This window comes from Diabrotica virgifera, chromosome 8 (assembly GCF_917563875.1).
Source record: "Diabrotica virgifera virgifera chromosome 8, PGI_DIABVI_V3a".
Classification (NCBI taxonomy): domain Eukaryota; kingdom Metazoa; phylum Arthropoda; class Insecta; order Coleoptera; family Chrysomelidae; genus Diabrotica; species Diabrotica virgifera.
This window is the reverse complement of record NC_065450.1, coordinates 117,307,030-117,327,475: the sequence shown is the minus strand read 5'-3', so window position 1 is coordinate 117,327,475 and position 20,446 is coordinate 117,307,030. Positions and strand designations below refer to the sequence as shown.

The 20,446-nt window shown below is 34.1% G+C and overlaps 1 protein-coding gene across 2 annotated transcripts in view; it reads right to left on the bottom strand.

Moving 5' to 3' along the window:
• The window catches only part of LOC114336054 (dedicator of cytokinesis protein 3), a 403,673-nt gene that overhangs the window by 106,175 nt on the left and 277,052 nt on the right, over nt 1–20,446 (bottom strand). For both annotated transcript variants that reach the window (XM_050659323.1, XM_050659324.1), the window contains exons 7-10: nt 17,851–18,195; nt 15,510–15,672; nt 10,811–11,080; nt 7,907–8,198 (exon numbers count right to left, since the gene is read on the bottom strand). In XM_050659323.1, coding sequence (XP_050515280.1) covers nt 7,907–8,198; nt 10,811–11,080; nt 15,510–15,672; nt 17,851–18,195 — 1,070 coding nt within the window. The remainder of the gene's footprint in view (nt 1–7,906; nt 8,199–10,810; nt 11,081–15,509; nt 15,673–17,850; nt 18,196–20,446) is intronic.

The following is a 20,446-nucleotide window of genomic DNA, read 5'->3' as shown; positions in this document are numbered from 1 at the left end:
TTTTTTGGCGGGAAATTCGAGTTTTTAGAACAATTTTAAACTTTTAAATAACTCTGAAAAAAAAACTAAGACACTCGTTTTTATGAAAATCAATTATAATATGTATTTTTGCACAATATTTCACCCTGAATTTTTTCAGATTTTTAAAATTGGTGAAACGTACCTTTAAAAATAAAAAACCGCATTTTTTCGGTTTTTTTTTTTCGTTTTTTGATACAATTTTATACATATTTTTCCAAAAAGGTAACACCGTCACTAGAATAGGTAAAAAACTGAAAAATAATTAGGGTTTGCTTTATAAAATTTTTTTGTAACGCCATCCATTTTTAAGATACAGGGCGTTGAAGAAAACAACATTTTACACATTTTTTATGATTTTGCTGAAACTACTGGCAACATTGTAATAAAACTTGGCGGGAGTTATTGTGCATGTTTTGACATACAATTAAGGATTTGATATTCATCATTGGCGCGCATACGGGTAATGGTCTAAACTTTTTAAAGAAAAAAAGATGGTACGCCACTGACATATTTCAAATTAACAATCAATTTTGAATTCCTCGTTCCATTTGTGACAAAAAATCTATCTTCCCATTTTTTCATACGACGCGCCGTTTTGTTGCAAAAAATAAAATATCTTAACGCTTCCAAAGTATTCAAATTAATTTTTATAATGGATGTACGAGTTTATGTATGTAGATATACTAGAGGTTCGAATGCTTTGTAAGGATTAAGATCTTTTATTTTTTAAATAAAAATGGTGCGTCGTATGAAAAAATAAGAAGATAGATTTTTTGTCACAAATTGAACGGGGAATTCAAAAACGATTGTTAATTTAAAATATGTCAGTGGCGTACTCTCTTTATTCTTTAAAAAGTTCAGACCATTACCCCTATGCTCGCTAATGATGAATATCAAATCCTTAATTGTATGTCAAAACATGCACAATAACTACCTCTTAAAACCCGCCAAGTTTTATTACAATGTTGCCAGTAGTTTCAGCAAAATCATAAAAAATGAGTAAAATTTTGTTTTCTTCAACGCCCTGTATCTTAAAAATGGATGGCGTTACAAAAAAATTTTATAAAGCAAACCCCAATTATTTTTCAGTTTTTTACCTATTCTAGTGACGGTGTTACCTTTTTGGAAAAATATGTATAAAATTGTATCAAAAAACGAAAAAAAAAAACCGAAAAAATGCGGTTTTTTATTTTTAAAGGTACGTTTCACCAATTTTAAAAATCTGAAAAAATTCAGGGTGAAAGATTGAGCAAAAATACACGTTATAATTTATTTTCGTAAAAACGAGTGTCTTAGTTTTTTTTCAGAGTTATTTAAAAGTTTAAAATTGTTCTAAAAATTCCAATTTCCCGCCAAAAAATAAAAAAAAAATTTTTTCATATAGATCTTTTTGAAACATAACTTTTTTAAATAAAGTTTTTGGCTAGATCTTGATGCGGCTGAAATAAAAAATAAAAACATAAAAAGACTTATTAGGCTCTAGGGGGGTCACGTGACCACCTAGGGGGCTAAAAATTTCAGAAAGTGAGTTCCTCTATATGTGCTAAAAAGTGGCCTATATGGAATTTAAATCGAGTTGGAGGCACTTTTCACTATCTTACCCGGCTAGGCCCTTTGAGAAGCCCTACTATGGGTATGTGAAGACTGTAGGTGTACGAAATTAAAGTGTTTTGAGCGTGTACCAGAAGATGCTCGAAACAAAATCATCCAGAGATTTAATCTACTTAAATCAGTTGATGAGCGCAGTATACATATATCTGATATCTGTGTGGTCTAATTACGACTCTGATGATAAAACAACGAAGACCCCAGGCAACAAGAACAAGATGCTTTTCTTCATGATGCTTCCATCCAATGCCATGTAAGGTTGTAAATAATATAAATGGGCATGCTGAAGACGTTGGTTGACATATGTAAGAAGGCATTTATATCTATGCATGGAATAAGTCGAAGAAAGTTAGCCGTGATGCAGCAATCATTGAAACTAGCAGGGGATGCACCAAAAGATCATGGAAGTAAGCACACTAATCGGCCACACAAGCTTTCTTCCTGTTGAAACAAGAAGTAAGTTAAAAAGTCACATTAGATCATTTAAAGATCGTAAAAAAATCGTGTATAATATTAAGGTGTTTGAAAAAACAGTGCCCTGTAAAAATTGCAATTTTGTACAAAATGTTTCTTTACATATTGGCATTTGTATTTTGGTTATTTACATTTAGTCTAAGAGCTGGGAGCGGATTTTGTGCGTGATAAGTAATATGGAAAAACTATACGGCGATATGTTGAATTAGTTGTGTACATGACTTTCCCCAACGGCCCGAAACCAGAGTGGGGGACGAGGGTAGTTATAAGGGGTCAAAGTCGCGGTTTTTATTTTTTTTTGTGACGCTTATGATCGAGATAGTTCACCAAAATTTGGGAATAAGTAGGTCATGACGTAACTAAGTAAAATCTTTAGGGGCCGAACGCTGCGTGGCCAACAAAGGGGTGGGGCAGAGGGGAATATAAAAAATTATAAGGGGTATTTTGCGACGTTCGCGATTAAGATAGTGGACCAAAATTTGGGAATAAGTCGACCATGACATAACTAAGTAATATCCCCAGAGGCGGAAACCAGAGTGGGGGACGAGGGTAATTATAAGGGGGTAAAAGTCGCGGTTTTTATTATTTTTGATGGAGATAGTGAACCAAAATTTTGGAGTAAGTAGGTCATGACGTAACTAGGTAAACTCTCCAGAAGCGGAATGCTGCTTGGGGTACAAAGGGGTGGTAGGCAGGAGTGAGTATAAAAATATAAGGGTTTTTTTGCCGTTCGTGTTCGAGATAGTGCACCATAATTTGGGAATAAGTAGATCATGACATTACTAAGTAAAATCTCCAGGGGCGGAACGTTGCGGTTGTGACAAATGTTGTGTTGCGTCACAAAAAAAATAATAAAAACCGCGACTTTGACCCCATATAACTACCCTCGTCCCCCTCCCTGGTTTCCGGCTCAAGAAATTTTACTTAGTTATGTCATGGTCTACTTATTCCCGAATTTTGGTGCACTATCTCAATCACGAACGTCGCAAAGAACCCCTTATAATTTTTAATAATTACCCCTGCCCCACCCCTTTTTCGGCCACGCAGCGTTCCATCTCTGAAGATTTTACTTAGTTACGTCATGACCTACTTATTACCAAATTTTGGTGCACTATCTCGATCATGAGCATTACAAAAAAAAAATAAAAACCGCGACTTTAACCCCTTAAAACTACCCTCATCCCCAACTCTGGTTTCCGCCCCTGGAGATTTTGCTTAGTTACGTCATGATCTACTCCCAAATTTTGGTTCACTATCTCGATCACGAACGTCACAAAAAATCCCTTATAATTTTTATATTCACCCCTGCCCCATCCCTTTGTCGGCCACGTAGCTTTCCACCCCTGGAGATTTTACATAGTTACGTCATGACCTACTTATTCCCAAATTTTGGTGCACTATCTCGATCATGAGCGTCACAAAAAAAAATAAAAACCGCGACTTTGACCCCTCATAGCTACCCTCGTCCCCCACTCTGGTTTCCGCCCCTGGAGATTTTGCTTAGTTACGTCATGATCTACTTACTCCCAAATTTTGGTTCACTATCTCGATCACGAACGTCACAAAAAATCCCTTATAATTTTTATATTCACCCCTGCCACATCCCTTTGTCGGCCACGCAGCTTTCCACCCCTGGAGATTTTACTTAGTTACGTCATGACCTACTTATTCCCAAATTTTGGTGCACTATCTCGATCAAGAGCGTCACAAAAAAAATAATAAAAACTGTGACTTTGACCCCTTATAACTACCCTCATCCCCCACTCTGGTTTCCGGCCGTTGGGGAAAGTCATGTACACAACTAATTCAACATATCCCCGTAGAGTTTTTCCATATTACTTATCACGCACAAATTCGCTTCTATCTCTCCGACTAATTTAACTGTCTAGCGGGTAACGCTCCAATATATTATGAAATAATTTGTTACCTTTTATTTTCCCATAATAAACAAACACCACAGAGTTCTAACCTTTAAAACCGTTTTTCTCGAAACCTATTATTTTGACATAACACCTTCTTTGCCTGTACCCTTCAAATATAAGTGGTGGGTTTTACAGATGTTCAAAATATCTCGATAAAAACGGGCTTATCAAAAAGTACTAAGAGGTAAAAAGTTTTAAAAACATTGTGTTTGACTAATGGTACCACAATAATAATTTAATTAGAACGTACACAATTATTTGAGAGGGTTTAAGGAAACAAAACCCCCAAAAATTTTTATGGGATGCACAAATTTCACTGTTATTTTTTTTAATATGTTCCTGCCATAAGAAAGTTACATGTTCATTTTCAATATAAAATCTCTAACAGTTTTCGATATCCTATTGGAAAAAATCAATTTTCATTTTGTAACCTCAAAGGAATGTAACTTTTTTTACGTGCACATTTGTACTAAGTTAAGTTCAATCGAACTATTTTTGGTCCCAGAATATGTGATTTAGTTTATGACTCAACCTTTTTGTTACACCCTGTATAGTGTATAATGTGGACGAACAAGGAATCAAATAGACTACATCCTAATAAGATCAAGATGGAAGTCGTCGTCCATCAACTGTAAAATATATCCTGGCGCAGACTGTGGAAGCGATCATCAACTCCTGGTATTGAACGTTCGACTTCGTTTTAAAGTCCCCAAAAGAAGACCCCATAGAAAAGTCATGTCTCTAAATCCATCAAAAATCAATGACTTCCAACAAAACCTAGAAGATGCTCTTTCTTTAGACCAAGTAGATAGTGACCCTGAGAGCACTTGGATCTATCTCAAAGATAAGGTAATCGAGGCTGCAAAAGACTGTGAGGCAGCGTTTTCCACTGGCCGTAAGCCATGAATATCGGATAATACGTGGAGTGTGATTCAACGCAGAAAAGAATAGATTCAAAGATAAAGCTGATTACATCTCTCAAATATGCAGAGAGATAGAGGAACAAGGTTGTCGAAATGAACCGAGGTACTTATTCCAGAAGATCAAACTCCTTACCAGAGAATTTAAACCTCAAACGTGGTCTGTAATAGATAAGGAAGGTAATTTAAAGACCGATACTGATGAAATATTGGAAACATGGCGAAACTACTGTGGCGAGCTATATAAAAATAACGAGGTATCAGCAGAAAATCAGTGGCCTTCTGACTACCCTAGAGAACCTACTGTCTTACTCGCTGAAGTCAAAGATAAACTAGAGAAGAAGTCACTAAAGAGAAATAAATCCCCAGGCATTGATTCAATACCATGTGAAATACTACAGTTACTAGGTGACAAAGGATTACATATCATCCATTCTATCTGTGTCGCTGTTTGGAATTCAGGAAAATGGCCATCTGATTGGTGTACCTCAATTTATATCCCACTACACAAAAAAGGAACTACTACCAGATGTGAAAACTACCGCACACTGTCACTAATAACACATGCTAGTAAAATCTTGTTGCATATCATCAAAAACAGATTAAAAACCTATCTACATTACCAAATACCTCAGGAACAAGCGGGGTTTGTAAAAGGTAAAGGTACAAGAGAACAAATCCTAAACCTGAGACAACTCATTGAAAAGTCTAGAGAATTTCAAGTACCTATGATTATATGCTTCGTTGACTACCAAAAGGCATTTGATTGTGTAAGCTGGATAAATCTGTGGTCAATTTTAATAGAAATGGGCGCAACAATGCACCGGGTGACACTTATTAAAAATCTGTACCAGTCTAATATAGCGACAGTACGACTAGATCAGAAGTTCTCAAACCAATTCAAGACCGAGAGAGGTGTTAGACAAGGATGCGTGTTGTCACCTGACTTATTTAACATTTATGGTGAACATGTCATGAGGATGGTTTTAGAAGGATGAAGGATGAGCCGGTGGAGTAGTAGCTGGTAGGAAAATCTCCAATTTAGGATTTGCTGATGACACTGCACTTATAGCAGCAAATTAGCAAGAAATGTTTGATCTTCTGCGAAGAGTTGAGTACGAAAGCAATAAAGTTGGTCTGAAAATCAATAAAACTAAGACAAAAATAATGGTGGTCGACAGATTTGACACTATTCAACTGACTAACATGTTACAGGAATACCAGATAGTAAACACCTTTGTCTATCTCGGGTCTAGTATAAATAACGATGGTAACTGTGAAGCACAAGTTCGGAGACAAATTTGGTATGGCAAAAAATGCGATGAGTCGCCTAACTAAAGTTTGGAAAGACAGATCTATCTCTCAAAATATCAAGATGAGACTGGTGAATGCCCTTGTATTCTCAATATTTCTATACGGAGCAGAGACTTGGACTCTTCACGCATGGGAGCGCCAAAAAATTGATGCATTTGAGATGTGGTGCTGGAGAAGAATGCTGCGCATACCTTGGACAGCTCGTAGGACAAACGTTTCCATTCTAAACCAACTCAATATTAAAAAAAGGCTGTCCACAATATGTTTGCAACGAATTCTGCAATTCTTTGGTCACGTGGTTCGCAGAGGTGACGACAGTTTGGAGAGATTAATTGTTTCTGGAGACGTTCCGGGGAGAAGATCAAGAGGACGATCACCAACTAGATGGTCTGACCAAATAAAGCATTCAGCTGGAAACTCATTCTGCGAAGCTCTTAGAGCAGCTGAAGATAGAGACCAATGGAGAAACATTGTTAGGAATATTGGAAGAAATCACGATCCTCAGTAATGGGGAAACGACAAGAGAGAGAGAGAGAGAGGTATAATGTGGAAAGTACTAGACGAATAGGATGGAGGAATTACTATAGGAGGCAGAAAATACTATCTGCGATACGCAGATGACACACTTATATTGGCAGAGAATGAGTAGAAATACTTATTATCACCGAACGACTTATAAGCCGGATAAGCAAAGAATTCGGACTTCAGATCAACACCGGAAAAAAAAAAAGATTGATCCTCAGAAATCTAGCGTAGACTAGCAATGGACCAAACCGCAACAGCTAAATTAATTAAAATATGAGAAGGACCGAACAATAACAAGCTCAAGTTGGCCAATGCCCTTATTTTTCCCATTAATACATTCGCAGCTGAAACATGAACTCTCAAAAAAATCGATAGAAGTAAGAATGTGGGTCTACAGAAGAATTCTACGCGTGTCTTGGACAGAACACAGAACCAACCTGTCAATCTGGAAGAGCTTCATATAAAAGACAGGCTATTAAAAAAAAGTAAACGAGTATACTTAAATTACTCCTGCCACATAGCAAAAATAACGGGGATTTGGCACTATTGGTAGTAGAAGGAAATGTAGAAGAACGAAGACAAAGAGCAAGATCTCAAACACGATGGGCAGACCAAATGAAGACTCTGGTGAAAAAATCCCTAAATAAAGCCGACCATCCAATGGAGACAGCAAGCTAACAATATTTAGAGTATCACCATTATATGGTGACCTGGTTTGCTAGTTTCTTGTTAGGCAGAACTCAATTGGTTTAGATAGGTGGTTCCATGGCACATTTTATTAACGTATCATCTAGTATACCACAGGGTAGTTGTTCACCATTACTTTTTAACATATTCATTAATGATATTACTTCATCTTTCAAAAATAGTGACCTTCTGTTATTGGCAAACGACTTAAAATTGTTTAGAGAAATTTCCTATAAATATGATCAATTTCCTCTTAATATGACTTGAACAACTAATGGATTAAATTTGACTCATTGAAAATAAGAACTTTACGTTAACATTATTATAGTCAATATAATCAATTATAATTTAATCAATCTAATTAATCACCTAATATGATTTAATTAATTAATTTATCAAACTTATAAAAATCTATAAAAATTATAAATTACTTACTTATACACAAGAGCTGCCGAAAAATGATTCTTAATATAAGCTTCTAATACTGGTTTGAAGTACTGGTATTTTGATCCATCCAAAAGATTAAAAATTGACACCAAAACATGGAAGACAGGTCCGCTATGTGCAGTGGAGTTTCCATCCTCTGTCGAGAACAGTGCGAACAATGCGTCTAAGACATCTTGCAAAAATTTTATAAATTCTTCGTCGCCTAAATTCAACACCCTGTGAAGAGATTCCGGTATTCTTTCCGGATGAGATTTCCACCTCAATAAAGCAAGTAGATCCACTGGAAAAAATAAGATATATTTTAAAGTATACACACAATCAAGATAAAAATCAACAAATTTTCATATGTACCAAATATATACAAGTACTCTTTCATGATAATAGGTCCCAATAACCTCCCTCCGATGGCAAAACTCCTGGCAGAAAATTTTTTTATCGTAGAGTACTATTTTCGGTCATACGGAAAAGGCCGCGAAAACGGTCCAAGCTTAAAATCAACAATGGTTTCAGCAGGACGAGGGTCACACGGCCAGGGAGTCTTTTCGAATACTGCGCGATCATTTTGAGGATCGCCTTATTTCGCGTGGCAGTGATTTTCATATCCATCGCATTCACCAGACCTAACGCCACCTGATGCGTACATATGGGGGATGCCGAAGGAGGCAGACCGATCCACCTATGACATTCCGGAATAGGGAACTTGCACATTTTTTTATTACATAATAATGTTCAGTTTTGTTTAAAAATGAGATTTCCAAAATTTCACGCTTCAAAAACTCGTAATAACTTAGAAATAAAATAACAGTATAAAATAGTTCAAACGACCCGTGATGTCACATAGTTTTATTATATATAGTTATGATTATGATTATGGTTATATTTAGGTATATTCTTCTTCCCCTTCTTTAGTTTATTGGCCTTCACCTACTTGGGTATTTGGCCAGATCATCGTCGCGGAATATGGGAAAAATATTTATATTCTAATGACATTTATCGTATGTCATTGTAATAATATATATCAGTTTGTTGAGATTGGACTTTGATACAGTTTTCGAAGGAAAGGAAAGAAGGTTTACTATGGAAAATAAAACCATTTTGTAAAAGTACAAGTTTTCTATAAATAGTTCAAACGATCAAAAACACTTGTGACGACACATAACTGTATTTTATACTGACGTTTATAATGTCTAATTTAAAATTATATACAATTTTGTTTACTTTGCTGGTGCAAAATGTAAACATATAACCGCATGACGTCACGACGCGTTTTGGGCTGGCTGGTATAAAAACACTTTTTTTTATCTTTGATACATGTTTTAAATTATGTTCTGTTGTGATTTATAACATTTTTTTCGAATTTAAAATTTTATGCAAGTTCCCTATTGCGGACTGAAATTAAAGATTATTTTCGTGCCATAGGGCATCTGTAACATCTGTTTTATCGGGAACGTCGTTGAGAATAATGTTTGCAAGACTATATCATGTATACTAAATATACAGTGCTAGTCAAAAGTCCGTACCCCCCCTCGTATCTTTTGAACCGATATATTTATAATAGTGAAATTTGGAGGGAGGAAATAAACGGACGTAGTCTTCTTAACTAGTCATGACAGGTGACGTAATAGTGACAGATGACTTTACAGCGCAACTGTGACAGATAATTTTAAATGGGATCTTATGGCAAGTAATACCTCGTTTGAAAGATATTTAAAATACCTATTCAGTCATACTAATTTTTTTGGATATAAATTGATTTTGATTTTGGTGAATAAATGAAATAAATATAAAATTGTAGTTTCGCGTTTAATTAATAAAAATTCAAATGTCCGCCTATGTTCTTTTTGTCAAAAAAGTTCACGTTTTTCAGTTCTCTAATAGTTTTTACGTCAACGTCAACCCTTTTGACAAGTAATCATAGGCGGAGGTTTAAATTTTTATTAATTAAATGCGAAACTCAAATTTTATATTATATCATTTATTCATCAAAATTAGCTTAAACTCAAACAAAATTAGTATGACTAAATAGGTATTTTCAATACCTTTCAAACGAGGTATCACTTGCCATAAGGTCCCATTTAAAATTATCTGTCATGGTGGCGCTGCAACGTCATCTGTCACTATTACGTCACCTGTCATTATTACGTCACCTGTCATGACTAGTTAAGACGCCTACATCCGTTTATTTCCTTCCTCCAAATTTCACTATTATAAGTATAACCGTTCAAAAGATACGAGGGGGGGTACGGACTTTTGACTAGCACTGTATAAATAATCATAAACATTTCAATATTCATTTAAGTACTGTTTATTTTGCCGCATATTGTATTTAAGCGGAGTAATACTAATAACACGGCTGAAATCGAATTAAGAGAATCCCACATCGAATTAACGGAGAATGTATCAATAACACCAGATATGCGGACGACACGGTGGTATTCGCTGACAGTTATGAAGCCCTCCAGGAGTTAATAAAAGGATCACAGAAGTAAGTCAGAGACTCAGAGATATGGACTTTCACTAAACATTAAGAAATCAAAATGTACGATGATCTTTAAGAAGGAACAACAATTTGAACGAATACGTATGAATCAGGAAGGCGAAAAATTTTCAGGCTGAAAAATCTACATACGTGGTCCAACACATCAACTACAAATATTTTCAGAGCAGCAGTGTGCAAAGTGCAGATTGCCATGATCGTCGCCATCGCCCGAAACGGATAGGCACTACAAGAAGAAGATAATACGAGTACATAGTACATGAAAATAGCACAGAAAAACACGATTTTGCTGTAGTCATAGATCTTTAAGCTGTAGTGATGGACAAAATTGACAATTTAGATTTGCAACTTGTAATTTAAATACATATCTTTTCAAAAATATTCTTAATACTTACCGTTTTGTGTGAGTTTTGTTGAACAAAGAAGAGTTTTAATAGTAACTATTTCTTTGTGACTCCTCGAGAATTGGCCGCTAGCATCGTGATTACCTTCGAAATCTTTAGCAAATGCAGGTAACGAAAGATAACCACAATTTTCTAATTTTGGAGGATCCTCACATTTGTAAATGTACAAATCATGTTGTCCATCTTGAACAGCTGCTCCTTCTTTGTCCATGAGACGTAGGAAAGAAAAACCAAACAGCTTTTTGTCGTTCTTTTCTCTCGCTAAACATATATATTAAAATATAAGTGATTTGTAAATCATTGGACATTAATTAACATATTAAAATTATTCCATGATGTACAATTAAAATTTAATTTTTATAAGTTATAAAAAAAGGTTTAATATGTTAAATTTTACTTGGTTTATAAACATAAGTTTTCACGGCCGGTACCTATTTCTTAATGACATGTTCTTTTTTCGGGATTTAAATGGTGGTCTCCTGACGTTTCATCTACGATTGTGGTAGTCATTATCAAAGACGATGCAACAACTGTCAGAATTAAATTACTGATCGACACTGATGACGGACTAAAAATACTTGGCGTTGACTTGTTTACTTTCTCTGGAAGGTGTTTTCTCCATATAGTTTCGATGTTTCAGCTTATTCTCTTTGCCCCCAAACAACCCTAGTGATTCAACTCAAAGGAAAAATGTTGAGAAAAATTAAAATATATCGTATCGTTAATATAATTCGTATAAGGTATAAATTCTGAGAATAAATTATTAAAATAAGCGCATATCAATAATTATTGAGCTACAATCCCTTCGCAAAAAATTCTCCCCATTCTGTCCCGGCTTGAGAGAAAATTATACTTAAAATGAATAACATTAATTATTTTGCTACCTACATATCCTTTACTAATTTATGAGCTCACCAAATACGTGCACTTCGATTACTGAATTGCAATTTTGTTTTATATAAAAGTCCCAAATCACATGCAATAAGAATATACATAATTAGTGGAGTCACTGAAGGTTTTCACCTCCGATTTCGTTGAACCTTCATCGATTTTCATGAAAATTGGTGAGTAGTTAGAAGATACTTCAAGGAACAAAGGTGACATGATGCCAATTTGCGCTTTTACCCTGGGGGTGGATGCCACCCCTTCTCGGGGGTGAAATTTTTTTATTAAAAACTTCTAAGCAAAATTTGTTATATAAAGTAATTAAAATAAATCAATACTTTTTGAGTTATTAAATATCAAAGATTTTATTTTTCCTTAAAAAAATGCATGTTTTAAAGCTGTTTTTCACGTATTACTCAAAAATTATTTGTAAAAAAGCTATTATTACCAAAATTAAAGATAATAAAAAATTTAATACACTCCCCACTTAAAGAACTACTATGTTATTTCAAAGTGAGTTATGGGTAATTAAATGTATATTTTTTTCGACGAGTACTCAAATCTAATTATTCAAGCTTACATAACGGGAAAACGATGCATTTTATAGAATATACTTTTTAAACACTTGTCAAAGTACTTTGAAATACCTATCAAATGAGCTCCAGTAAAAGTTAATAGCATCAAAATTAAGCAAGTTATGATGAAAATAAGAGAACATTTTCGGTTTTTTTAGGAAAAAGTGAAAAATAAAACACGCCATTTCCACAAAAATCAAAATTTGTAGTAATCCTTACAAGATTTTCTTTAGGTTAACATAGTTGATGATTTCAACAATTTTGACCGGTTTAGAATGCATATTTTTGAAAAAAGGATATAATTTTAAAAAATCAGAATTTTTAAAATTATCGTACTTTTCATTTTCTTTTGAAAATAACTCCAAAAATACTCAATACACGTAAAAAATGCTTTATAACTAAATTTTAGTTTTTTCTGTTCCAAATACTTTACCCATTTTACTGTTTCCGTAGAGTAAAAAATAACCGAGATAGAAACGTTTAAAATTTCAATTTTGCTGCGAGAACCATGTAACCGGGGCCATTTAACCTTTTATTTTTAAAAAAGTAAGAAGTTTAAAAGACTAATTTCGACGTTTTTAATAGCTCTTGGAATCAACTTTTAACTAGTTTTTAGGTGAACCTGATATCTTAAAAATTAACGGAGTTATTGACAAAAAAACAATAACATTTTTTGGGAAAAATTTTAAAAGATACATTTTGAAACATTTTTGGTGCATAATTTTTAATGCTATCAACTTGTTCGAGGGCTTATTTGATAGATATTTCTATAAACTTTGACAAATGTTTAATAAGTTTATGTTATAAAATGCATCATTTTCCCGGTATTTAAGCTTGAATACTTAGATTTGGGTACTCGACGAAAGAAATATACATTCAATTACCTATAACTCACTTTTAGTTAATATTGAAAGGTTTTTCTAGTAAGGACTTTATTTGATTTTTTATTAGCCTCAATTTTGATAATAATAACTTTTTTGTAAAAATTTATAGTTTTTGAGTTATTTATGAAAAATCGGTTAAAAACATGCATTTTTCTCACGAAAAATTAAACTCTTTGATCTTTAATAACTCAAAAAGTTTTGATTTATTTTAATAACTTTATATAACAAATTTTGCTTATAATTTGTCCCTCTATCCAATTGTGGGGTTATTATTAATAAAATAATTTTCACCCCCGAGGAGGGGTGGCATCCACCCCCTGGGTAAAAGTGCAAGTTGTCACCATGTCACCTTTGTTCCTTGAGATATCCTCTAACCACTCATCAATTTTCATGCAAATCGATGGAGGTTCAACGAAATCGCAGGTAATAGCTCATATCCACCTTCTATGACTGCACTAAATAGATAAGATTATTTTTAAACATTAAACAGATAGTGAAAATTGTTATTAATTCCAGTAATTATTTTATATTCTTTTTAATAAATGTAAGAATAAGACGTAAGAAAATAATCAAATGTGTTGTAATACAGAATTTACGATTAAATTTTCTACGGAAAATTTACTTTTTATTACCTATTAAAGAATTGATGTAATTCACAAAAAACGCAATTTAAAAACTCAATGCAATTAATTGATTTTTTTTTAATTTATGGTTTATACGATGTAAACAAATTATTGTATACTTTGGGATGTTAAAGAATTCATTTAGATAAAATGTAAATTAATATCCTATAAGTACAACTTATAATTTTTTCATACAGCAGGAATATAAGATATTTTTACAAAAGAAATTACAATTCAATAATCGGAATTAGCTGATAGCGATTACGATAAATTAGTAAACGATATATAGTCGAAAAATAATTAATTTTATTCATTTTAATTACAATTCTCTCTTAGGCCGGGAAGGTGGGGATTTTCTTGCGAAGGGTTTGTAGCTCAATAATCGAAATTAACGTATTTTAAGAGTTTATTATTAAGCTAAGTGTCCATTTGAGACAAAATAGTCTCGAGAGCAGTCTCGAGACTGTACTCGCAAATGTATAAGGGCACTAAGGGTTTGAGAGTTTGAGACAAGCTGTGACTTGTCGCCGAGACTGCACTTGTCACAAGTGGACATGCTCATTTATGATCTCGAGATTTAATCTCCAGTCTCCTGTCTGTGCCAGAAGAGCTGAGACTAGTCTTAGGTTGGTGTTTAGTGACAAAATAAATATTGACTTGCTAAAAAATAAGTGCGCGACATTGGACCGATGATGAAACTTTGCAATTAATTTCTCTTTGGGAAAAAAATAATTCTTATAATTGTTAACTACAAGTTACACAAGAACAGAGAAAAAAATGAGTTTGAGTGATGATTTTTCAATAAAATTTAATAATTATGATATAAGCGAAATACAAGGGAAAGCAACTCATTTACGAGAGCTTAACCGGCGCTCCCAAGTCAATTCGATTATGCATCCCATTTTATCACCCTCCACTTTTTTTTCACCTCTTTTTGTTTTTGTACAATCGTATACGCATCGTATAAAAACTAGTGCCAGCACGAATTTTGAAGAATGAAAATGTATATACGCGCGATGAAGTCACACAGTGGGCTCTGTATTGACGCTCTAGTCGACACGGAATTGTCTCGATCTCGAGACTAATGTCACCAGCGAGTCTCGCATGCCGATCTCGAGACCACAATTGATCTCAAATGGACAACACCTTGAGACTAATCTCGGGATTTTATCTCAAGTGGGCAGTTCCCTTTAGAATTTATACGCTCTACGAATTATTTCCGCGATACGATATATTTTAATATTTCTCAACATTTTTCTCTTGAGTTGAATCAATTAAAGGGTTGTTTGAGGGTTAAGGGGCCGAGTTTAAAGATCGAAACTACATCACTTCGAAATCTCATAAATAGCTCCTAATTCTGCCGCAAAGATCTATTCAATATCTCTATTTTTAAGTAGTGGGTGCTGATTCAACGTTGATTCAGCTTCCCCATAAAAAATATTAAATTCCTGCCCGGTGTAACGAGCTCAAAAAATTTAATCTGCAGGATATGAAAGCTCATAAATAGCTCGTAATTTAGCGATATTGGTTTTTTAATTTCTGCAAGGTGAGGGGACAGCTCAACAGGTTTTACCCTTTGAGGAGTTAGTTAGTTAATCTTTTTATTTTTAATTTTTCAGTTACTTGTGAAGTCGAAAAAAGTAGTCAGCATAACATTTTTAGCTTACACTTGTCGTTGGGCAATTGCTTGACATTACGCTACAATTCTAATATGTATACTTACTTGAACAATGTCTATATTCCAATCGTACGTGAGCTCCAGCAAATTTATCAATAGGAAGAGTTAATCTGACGTTCTCTGCCCAAACAGGCGAATTGTGGTGATAAATAATCATGGAATTATATTCTGAGGTAGGTTCCATTCCAGATGCTCCCCACAAGCAGTTCTAAAAATACCATTACATCCATTTTGATATTATTTGATATACTAGACCTGGATCCCGCGTACCAAAAAAAGTTGATTAATAGCAAGCTGAAAATTTGTTAATAGCTTAACGGTGTCTAGTCGGACAAACTTTGATGCATGGGAACACTGGAACAGGGGAAGTTTTAATTGTGGAATGTGTTATCCTGATGATTGTGAAAACTAGTATTTAGTGTTGTTTTTAAATTTATTCAATAGCAAACTTTATATAATATATGAAAAAATGTTTCTCCGACAAATATGTTGGGCATTTTAATACGTCCGATACGTAGAAGATGCCAAATGACAGAAATTATATTAGTGGTAAATATAGCAGTCTGATTTTTGCATGAGAGTTTAATGAAAGGGTAACAAATCAATTATTGGAAGTTCTGTCCGACAAAATACGTGGGACGTTTTCGTAGTTTGACGTTCGAAACCTGTAACCTGTTCCACAATTAAAACTTCCCCTTTTCCAGTGTTCCCGTACATCAAAGTTTGTCCTACTAGACACCTTTAAGCTATTAACAAATTTTCTGCTTGCTATTAAAATTTTTTTTTGGTACGCGGGATCCTGGCCTATACATTTAATATGATAAGTTATAGCATACGGTATAGTTATAGTTATATACAGTATTTTATTTTTGAGTAAATCCTAAGTAGATATCGTTTACTAGTATTGTTAGAGGTTCTAGAGATCTGCCTTTTCTGAACGCATATTGAGAATCGAATAGCATTTCTTCCTCTTCTAGCCAATATTGAAGCCTATTCTTGACCATTCTCACCAGAGTTTTAAACAAATATGACGCGTAAGCTATGGATCATACGAGCACATTGCCATTCGGATTTCGAAGGTTGTTAAATAAGAATATTACGATATACCTACTTTCTTCATATTATTGAAAAACGGGTTTTTTTGGTCCAAATTGAATTGAATAACTCTAATATAGCTTTTTTATGTGCTGAGGGCATTTTCCATAAGTGAAACCAATGATAAAAAGTGTTTTCGTTAACTCTGGTTTTTAGGGTGGATAACATCGTTTTCTATGCGTCCCTGTCCTGTATTTTAACGTAAAATCCACTTATTCAGTCAGTCAGTCATTCAGTCATCTTCAGGATTTATTGGGGATCCTGTTTGTTTGTTTTAGATTTTTATATCGGATTACATTATTCTAAACTTATTTAATTGGGGTGTTTTTATTTAGATTTTGACAGTAGTTCATCCATCTTTTCTGTTGGCTTCTTTAAAAGTTATTTTTTGCTACTGCGTCAAGGAGATTTGGAACCTGTGAAACACAGGAATGCTTGTTTTCTTGCTTTAGCAAGAAATATGAAATAATAGAGAGTTATCAAGTAACTCTGTGAGAATACGGTAACGTTATAAATAACATGTAAAGTATACAGTAAAATAGCGTTACCGTATTCTCCTAGGGTTACTTGATAACTCTCTTATAAATGAAATTTATCGGTAACCGAACTAAGGTACCGGTTCACAATTTTTATGTGATTAAGTAGCCTAGTAATTAAAATTGAATGGCGAGTGCCATTTTAAAAGACAATTTTGAACGGGATCATATGGTAAGACGTAATGCCTCATTTGAAAGTTGGTTTTAAGCCCTTTTTAAAGATACATACAAGATTAAAATTTACTGATTCCATATTAATTATCAGGCAAAATGGCGCGTGCCTGATCTTTTTAAATATTTTCGTCACTAAATCTCACCCAAGACTGAACAAGTAGATTAGTGAAGTTACCCAAAAATGAAGTTTTATCATTCAAAAAATAAGTGGGAGCAGTTTTTTAACTAATGATAATAATTAAATCGAATATTAACTTAATATATTAACCTTTTAGGCTGAAACTGATAATTGTGTCCGTATCATCGAATAATGTCATAATGTAATAGAAATAGCAAAACAAGTCTGTTTTTTTTTTTCGAAAAGATATATTCACTCTATTGGCAAATGTAAGTTCACTTTCTAAAAAGGGAAAGGGGATATGATTTGTTCAAAAATAATTATGAAAACCTCTTCCGATCTAGATGTCAAAATATTAAAAATATTGCAATTTGTGGTTTAATGCAGGAAGATATTTGACAAAATTGATATATTCCAAAAAAAAGTTTAAAAGAATCAGTTGATCATATTTGGAAATACTTACCTTAATAATTTTTTTCTCACTATCCAATACAACGACGGACACTTCGATGTTTTTACCAGTAGACTTTCCACCTCTTTCAAATTCTCCTCGATCGATATACAAATACAAATCGTTTCTAACATCTCCTGGCATTATCACGTCGGGAAAGCCTAGTTTACTTGTTAAACATACATTTTTGAATAACAAGGCATTTTCTTCGGTTATCGATCGTAATTCCCCGTGCAACATTTTAACGCTGATCATAATTCCGTAGTTTATGTGACCAGAAAGGGCGCTAAATTTGCCCGATTGCTTAATTATAAATTCATGTAATTGATGAAAGTCTTTTTCTTCGGCTTGGTAAACCTAAAAACATAAAATAATATATATTATCGTTGATTGATGTATTGAGGGATACATCAATACATCAATACTCAATACATCAATCAACGATATTATATATTAAATAGAAATTGTACATACAAGCATTGCATCGGCTTAAACAGAGTTTAAATATTATCATAGAGCTCTTATATTAAGCCCTATATTTAAGATCCATTCTAAAACAGCAGTCAGAGTCTGTTACATTATTCTCAGAATGTGCCATTAATTTTGTCGTGAGCTAAGATGACCAGGTGATGCGCATAGCCCACTGCCCAGAACATGATATCTGTCGTTGCTGAGTTTAGATATCAGCCCATCCACGACCAGATCCCACAATAGACGAGATAAGGCTCTGCCTTGCGGATAACCTCTAGTTGTCTATTTAATATCAAATATTAAACAACAGATATCAAATATTAAACAATGGATTTGTTGCCTCGTGTATGTTATAGCCTAATTTATCAAATGTTATTATTGGAGGTCGTGTATAACCTACAATTTTATTTACTTATTGCATATTGTTGCTGCTTAAACTATAACAATCCTTTGTTTCATTATAATAGCAACTAGGCCTGAAGCGTAGAGTTTTGACTTCGAAACTCGTATAATATATTTACTTTTTATATTATAAAAACATGTAACAGATAAGAGAAAGGGACGTCATTATGTAGCAGACACTATGAAGTAGTCAAAGAAATTAGAATTCTACGAGTATAAGGCTCACACCGTTTCACACCACTAAAAAATCGGGTTTAGTGTCGGTAAAAGGGTCTATTTTGGGATTGGTGGTTTTATTTACATCCAGAATTTCATCTCGTTTCTGTATAACCAGAAATACAGACGCTCCAGTAGACAGATACTATTCACTGTATGTGCTGACACTGCATCCCCCAGTAACGTTGCTTATATAAAACGGTTCCACAGAATGCAATCTATCCATTTGTAGCGTCTTCAGTCTATTCCTTTTATACGAATCAGCCCCGTGATTGCTTCGTAGGAAGTGTTGTCGAATGCTCCCTCGTTATCGAGAAATGCACCAAGTATCACCTCTTGGTTTTCCAGAACATACTCTGTACGAGGTGATGTAGTTACTCCGTAGAGAAATCCTGCTCTATAAACACACTGTTGAACTTTCAACCAATGCCTTGTCCTGTGCCTTGTCCGTTCCGAACGTTGGCAATTAACATGGCTATTCTGACTTTGTTTAGGGTAGATCTGAATAAAGATGAAGTAGTTTTCAATCCTAATAGCAATATTAATAATATTTAAAAATATTAAAATATTACTAAAAGATTTTTAAATTGAAAACTTATTGGTCCATTTTCTTGGTAACACCTCCAAGGCTTCTAAAATTTGCAAGCCAGATGGATGCTGAAGCGAAGAAGACAAGAGGGAATTCAAAAAACTTACAATTCACGGCCCCGTCTGTTCAGCTGGTAAATTCTAACAGAAAATGGACATAGTTACTCAAAGAAGTAACGACCAATATAAAAATAAAATAAAAATTCCATTTTTATTCAGTTGCAATGCGAAGGCGAAACAATCTCATTTTTCACTTAGAATACGGAGCGCAATCCAGCACTCTGAATCGACGATTTTCGACTCTTTTTGGAGTCTCATCGGAGAGAACGTAGGCCTGCTGCTCCATACTCTAAGTGACCAACACCGAGAGTTTATCCCCCACACCGCAACTGACGTGAATGGACTAGGTCACTAGCGTCATCTGGCAATTGAAAGATGAAGTAGTTTTCAATCCTAATAGCAATATTAATAATATTTAAAAATATTAAAATATTACTAAAAGATTTTTAAATTGAAAACTTATGACGCTAGTCACCTAGTCCATTCACGTCAGTTGCGGTGTGGGGGATAAACTCTCAGTGTTGGTCACTTAGAGTATGGAGCAGCAGGTCTACGTTCTCTCCGATGAGACTCCAACATCGTCGATTCAGAGTGCTGGATTGCGCTCCGTATTCTAAGTGAAAAAAAAGATTGTTTTGCCTTCGCATTGCAACTGAATAAAAATGGAATTTTTATTTTATTTTTATATTGGTCGTTACTTCTTTGAGTAACTAGGTCCATTTTCTGTTGGAATTTACCAGCTGAACAGACGGGGTTGTGAATTGTAAGTTTTTTGAATTCCCTCTTGTCTTCTTCGCTTCAGCATCCATCTAGCTTGCAAATTTTAGAAGCCTTGGAGGTGTTACCAAGAAAATGGACCAATAAGTTTTCA